Source organism: Chionomys nivalis, chromosome 23 (assembly GCF_950005125.1).
Source record: "Chionomys nivalis chromosome 23, mChiNiv1.1, whole genome shotgun sequence".
Taxonomy (NCBI): Eukaryota; Metazoa; Chordata; class Mammalia; order Rodentia; family Cricetidae; genus Chionomys; species Chionomys nivalis.
The window spans coordinates 8,725,723-8,732,608 of NC_080108.1; the positions used below are offsets into that span (position 1 = coordinate 8,725,723).

At 33.9% G+C, this 6,886-nt stretch overlaps 1 protein-coding gene across 1 annotated transcript; it reads left to right on the forward strand.

Annotated features, from left to right (window-relative positions):
• The first annotated feature begins 2,770 nt into the window (after positions 1-2,770).
• Positions 2,771-3,718, forward strand: LOC130865537 (olfactory receptor 5V1-like). The gene has a single exon (XM_057756643.1). It carries the CDS (start codon positions 2,771-2,773, stop codon positions 3,716-3,718), a length of 948 nt encoding a protein of 315 aa, XP_057612626.1.
• The last annotated feature ends 3,168 nt before the right edge of the window (positions 3,719-6,886 follow it).

The following is a 6,886-nucleotide window of genomic DNA, read 5'->3' on the forward strand; positions in this document are numbered from 1 at the left end:
ATTTCATTTTTGTCTACTGATGTAATTTGTTGCTGGATAGCTTGATTTTTCTTGCTGAAACTATTTATTGGTAATATATTTTAATTTAATATGAATACAATATTTTATTGCTATTGGTAGATATGCTAATAATATACAGTCCTAAATGTGTCATAATTTATGCGACATATGCTCTATTTTTACTAAGTTCTATCTCCTTATATTTTCCCATGTGGCAGAAATTTGATTATTCTAAAAAGAAAAAATCTTCCTGTGTAGTAATTTTTGAATACACCATATGAAAAGTTGTTTGTCAGAAATGGTAAGAAAGTCTAGATAATTTTCAGTAGAAATGGAATGCTTTCCATACAGTCTTTTCATTAATTCCCACCTGTATGTTTACAATTTCTAGTTATATCACATAACAATAAAATACACTTGAAGAGATTAAATTTAATTAAGCTTCCCTAAATCTCTGGTCTAGAAACTATTGATAACTACATAAGATTCTAAAACCTGTTTCTGATAACTGTTCTTGATAAAATTTTTTTGTTTTTAATTATATCACAAGCTGTTAAGAATAAATTATGTTGATATTAGAATAAAATGGTTAATAAATATATGAAGCCTCTGCATGTGAGTAAATCCTGTGTTCTGTATAGCTGGGACCATCAGTTTCATAGAATACATTGAAACAACAGCGCACAAAATTAAGAAAAGTGTTACTGGGTTTTGTTGTGTATATGTTGATTATATAATCTTAATAATAGGGTAAATTTATCAACCAGAATTTTCTAAAGTATATTTCTTATAGTTCATGTTTAAAGAGCCAAATCTCTGTGAGAAAAACTGAGTTAGTAGTTAAGTAAACATTTGTTCTTGAAGATGTTGCTATTGCAAAAAAAAGAGCCGTATTTTGCTTTCATCTCTTCTATATTTGAAAGATTAACACATAGGATAAAATTTGAGCATTCCATTGGGCTTCTAAAAATTCAAAACCCTTATAATTGATATGATTCATTTGTTCCTATCATTGCCATTCTTTTTCACTCAGGAACAGCCTTCACCAACTTCATAATGACATACACATATTTTGTAAATATTTTAATAGTTTTCTTTGTTATATTTCTAGATTTGAAGTGACTGGCAATAGAAGTTTATTTACACTGAAATATGCTCTGAATTTGTTGTTGCTTGAGGAATGAAAAGGAGCATACCACAGCCCTATCTCTTTTTCTTTTATTTTGAAACAGGGCCTTGCTTTGTACTTTGGGGTGGCTTCAAATTCACAATTCTCTGGTCTTAGTTTTCTAAATGCAGGGATGTATTATATGGGGGAAAGATGAAAAAACCTTTGTACATTTTGGGGATAAAATCACTATGTATCATTTATATTATTTTTCTGTGAATTTTAACTTACTGAAGAAAATATTCACTGTTTTTATGAAGCAAAATAAATAGGAGTAGGATTATAAGATGTAAAATTTCGTTTTATTTTCTAACCAATTTTCTATGAATTGTCAATATATGATGTTGTACAAAATTGTTTTCAAGAACCACAAGTCAAATAAAATATTAATTTTTGGCTTTTGACTAACTTCTCCCAAACAGTCTGCTTAACATCTTTATTATGCAGGAATTAATAAAAATACTATTGCTTATATCTTAAAGATGTGGTGTTAAAGTTATAGAAACATTTCTAATTTTATTTTTTCCAAGTTGAATATATGAGTCATTCATACGTTTCTGATTCCATTGTTGATGTGATTGCCTATAAATCTGAAGTTTTATCTACCAATGAATATATATGTTTATATAATATGATAATTATGTAATAGAGAATATGAAGTAGGCAATTGTGTTATGGATTAATTCTAACTTAATTTAGACTAAATTAGTATGTAGTGACATACACATTAAAATATGACAAAATAAATCAAAAGTTTAAGGTAATTAAAAAATAAATCAACATTTAATTAATTATGAAATAAAAGAACCTAAAGATTCTTCTATGATTAATAAAAAGATGAATTTTCAAAGTTTTTTTAGTTACTCAGTGAATTTTCTCCTGATATGGGATGGGGGATTTTTATTATATTCAGAAGAAATATGGATACCCAGAAGTTCTAGAACTTCTAAAAGGAAAATTCACAAAACAACAGCCACTAAGGAAACCCAGAGAATCATAAGACATGCTTTACAAATCATAAGAATATATTTTACTACACCAAACTTAAAAAGGTAAAAGAAATGAATAATTTTCTTGCTAGGTACCATTTACCAAAGTTAAATCAAGATGAGATAAACAATTTAAGTGTATCCATAACTCCTACTGAATTAGAAGAATTTTCTAATCTCTACCCCCAAAATGTCAATGATCAGATGCTTTTAGCACACAATTCTACCAGAATTTCAAAGACTAGTTAATGTAAATGCCAACACTCCTCAAATTATTCCACAAAAAGCCCAGAAGAAACACTGACAAATTCATTTTATGAGGCCACAGTTACTGTATTACTAAAACCATATAAAGACTCAACAAAATAAAGAATTACAGACCAATTTCCCATATGAACATAGATGCAAAAGTACTCAATGATATACTGGTAAAACAACCCCAAAAACATCTACCATGATGAGAGAATAGTAAACATGATAGAGGTAAGGCAATTCTTCTTCCACCACATTCTGCTCTGTTCCCATTTTCTCAGCCCCAGGATCAATGATTTATCACTCGAATATTTATTCTTTGCTTTCATTTCCCTTAGAAACATCATTGTGGACAGAGAAGATGGAAGCCTACAATCTTACCACAGTGACTCAGTTCATCCTCATAGGGCTCTCTGACCTCCCTGAGGTGCGTTATCCCCTCTTTGTGGCCTTTGTCATCATCTATCAGATGACTTTGCTGGGAAACGGGGTCATCCTCTTGGCCATAGTGACTGGGAAAAAGCTTCACACTCCCATGTATTACCTGTTGGCCAATCTGTCCGTGCTAGACATATTTTGCCCATCAGCCACTGTCCCCAAAATGCTCAAGAATCTCTTGACTGAAGATCACAGCATTTCCTTTATTGGGTGTGCTTTGCAACTCTATTTCCTAGTGGCCCTAGTTGGGACTGAAGTTTTCTTGCTGGCTGTGATGGCTTATGACCGGTATGTGGCCATATGCTTCCCTCTGCGTTATTCCCTCATCATGACCAAGGTTCGCTGTGTGCAGATGTTGGTGGGGACCTGGGCAGCTGGGTTTCTCAACTCCTTCATTCACACAATGTCCACCTTTAACCTGACTTTCTGCAAGTCCAATCGAGTTAACCAGTACTACTGTGATATCCCACCTGTGGTGGCTCTGTCTTGCTCATCCACCTACATAGCAGAAATGCTTGTTTTAGTGGTAGGAGGTATTTTTGGGGTTGGTGCTTTTCTGATCACCTTGGTCTCCTACATATACATCGTGTCCACCATCCTAAAGATCCAATCAGTAGAAGGGAAGTGCAAAGCCTTCTCCACCTGTGCTTCTCATCTTCTTGTCGTCTTCTTGTTCTATGGCACAGCAATATTTACCTATATCCGCCCGTTCTCCAGTCAACACTCTCCTGCCAGAGACAGACTCATCTCTATGCTGTATGGGGTCATAACCCCCATGTTAAACCCCATTATCTACAGCCTGAGAAACACAGAAGTCAAAGGAGCACTCAGAAAAGTTTTACATCTTCAGATATATTCACAGAAAGTATGATAGAAATTTCTCACACTCTCTTTAGAATGAATTTATAGAAACAAATAGGAAAATAATAAAACAATGCATTCACAGAATGGAGTTAAACACAAACTTGATATAAAATCAGATATTATTATGCACATCTCTATATCTACTTGAAATAAAATTAATAATTGGAAAATAAAAGTATCTGAGACTGAATAGGTTATATATGCTATCAGAAGTGCTTTGTATATATTGTTGTCTTTTCTGTATCAAAATCTCTATTATATTCATGCCTATAATTACTTTTAATGTATCTTTATTTTCTATTTTTTCCAATTTTATATCTATCATGTAGCTGCAGATCTTTTTCTTATTATGTTTTATTATTTTAAAAAGACTGTTATTCATGACCATGAAGTCCTTGCCTGCACATGTGTATGTGCGCTATTGTACTTGATATTCCTGTGTGTTTTCCTGTACTTGTTGCTCACAGTATCCATATGAGGGTGTTGGATTTCTGGAACTGGAGTTATAGATAGTAGTGAGTAGCCATGTGGATGTCAGAGTCAAAATTTTAGTCCTCTGCAAGAGCAGAAAGTGCTTTTAACTTTGAAACATTTCTTCCACCATTAATTTTATTTAAATATTTTTTATTTTTATGCATGTGGGTGTTTTGTTGGTAGAATCCATGCTTTCACCCATGAGAAAGGCACATAAATGTTTTCAAATTGGAGCTTGTTAGAATGCAAGTTGTTTTGGAGAGTCCCATCCATTTGGCATAAACCTATGGAAACAATGCTGCAGACTCCTGCACTAATTCTAGGTAACTCACTGGCTTCAGGCCTCTGTAACTGTCCCCATTTTTATTCTAATGATAACTCTTAGTTTTACTTTGTTAGTCATGATTGTGCCTGAGTTGACTGGGACCAGAAGCCCCTACAGAAAAAATTAAATTTCTCTAATCTACAGAAACTGGTTTCTCCCATTGCCCCTGGCTGCCTTTGCAGTCATCCTGATTAAGCAGAAGGAACTCACTAAGGCTAATGATTATTGCTTATTAAGTTACAAAAAGAGATAAATTTACTCCAAAGAACTTAAGAACTTGGAAAATGTTCTCTTAAAAGATGACATTTTAAACATTTAGGAACATATAATATAAAGATTTAAGACATAAAAAGTCAGACATATCTCTGCTGCCAGGATATAAATACTCAGATATTTTTCCAGTGTCAAAATATCAATAAAGGAATCTAAAAATCCTAGTTCCCTTAAAAGAAAAAGAAACATTCAGAGTTTTCCATAAAGAATAGAAGAACTTTAGTCCCAACCTTTAAAGAGTTACATAATGATTGTTACTATTTTTAGAACTCATAAATTATAGTATCATAACTGAAATCCACTTAATAAAGGTGACACACAGGTAACTTAGAAGCTGGTATACACCTGAAAATAATATCCTACACATCATAATATTCTCAGATTATTCAATATTGTTAAGAAATAATCATAGGGCTTAAATCTCTTACTGTGTAAACACATATTTGCTGCTTGCTAGGTACAGTATGAGTAAGATGTGCCTAGCTAAATATAAACATTTGGCTTGCATTACAATGATTGGAGTAAAGGTCAATGATGTCAAAGGAGTGGGAAAAGAGGAAGAACTAAAGTGAATAATTGTCAATGATTCTTGTAAAATGTTTAAAGAGAAATGATTTGAAACTGCTTATGCTTGAATGCATTAGAAGTTGTATAAATAAAGATGGCTTGAGTTAGTTGGAGCTTTCAGTTTGAAAGACAACCGGTGGTCAGACTCTTCATTCTTTGCCAACTTCGCTAAACAGTCCTGTGTCAAAAGAACCCAACTGGAGTTGGACTCTGGAATTTTGTCTCCATATGTCTGTGCACCACATGTGTGCAGTGTCCATAGTCCATGGTGGCCAGAGGGAGGGCACTGTATGCCCAGTAATGAGAGTTTCAGATAGTTGTAATCATCAATTGTGTGGTCGAATTGGGCTTGGGTCTTTTGGAAGAGCAAGGTACTCTTAACCTTTGAGCCCTCTCTACAGAGACCATTTTATTTTTTAACTGACAAATTACTATAAATATTTAAGAATTATTATTGATTTTATTGTTCATAAACACTGTGAGGAATAGCTAAATCTTGTTAGTTAGCATGTTACTCCCCTCGATATCTATTATTTTAGGTGAGAATTTCTGAAAGTTTCATTATTTTCTGTGCACCTATGTTACTTTTTGATTTATTTTACATACCAACCACATCTCCCCTCATTCCCTTTCCCCACCTCCCTTCTATGCCCCATTCACTCTTCCCCCATCTCCATTCAGAAGAGGTAAGGCCTGGCATGGTAGTCAACAAAGCATGACTTATCATGTTGAGGCAGGACCAAACTCCATACGTGAATATTGGATATCCTTGTCTTCAAAAGTATTGACAACTCCAAGATAGAACTGGAAAAGAGCAATAAGAACCACCAAGTCAGACTGTGGTCGTGTTGATTGTATCAGTCTGATCACAAAGAGTCTCAATACTCTCTATGTAATTATAGTTGACTCTGCTTACAGAAGTAATTCATGTGTAATCTAAAGGGGTTAAACATGTTGGTAGGATAAACAATCTTTATTTGCTTTGCAAGGTGTTTATATGTAAGTTTTATCTTCTGGAAGATAGAATATTTTTCCCAATTAATTCTTATATCTTCACAAGAGATTGGTGTCATCAGGGAGTCACCTGACTGCAGTTCTCCACTAGTCTAGGACTGTTTAGAGAAATAAATGAAGACTTTGCTCTGGTACTTTGTAGTACTGAATAGATGGCACAAAGGTGATAGTAAATGCTACAAATTGTGACATTATACAGTAATTGCTCAGCCATCTTTTCACGAGAGACTTATTAGAGCCAGGGGCCCTTGGTAAGGGTTAAACCAAGACTCAAGGAAATTTCGGCATTAATGCTTTGTGAATAAAGTGGCTGTCCTTTGCTCTAGACTTTAGTTGTAGCTAGCTTCCTTTCTGGTTGCATATTTGGGAATCAATTCCCACAGTTCAGAACTATTTCCCCTAGTTACATGTGAAAACAGTTTCATACTGCCTGCCTTCATCACTCTCTCATAGGTAAATACAGACGTCTACCTTCCTGCATTTAGCATACTCAACTGGCATTTGGTCAGTGCTTAGGATTTA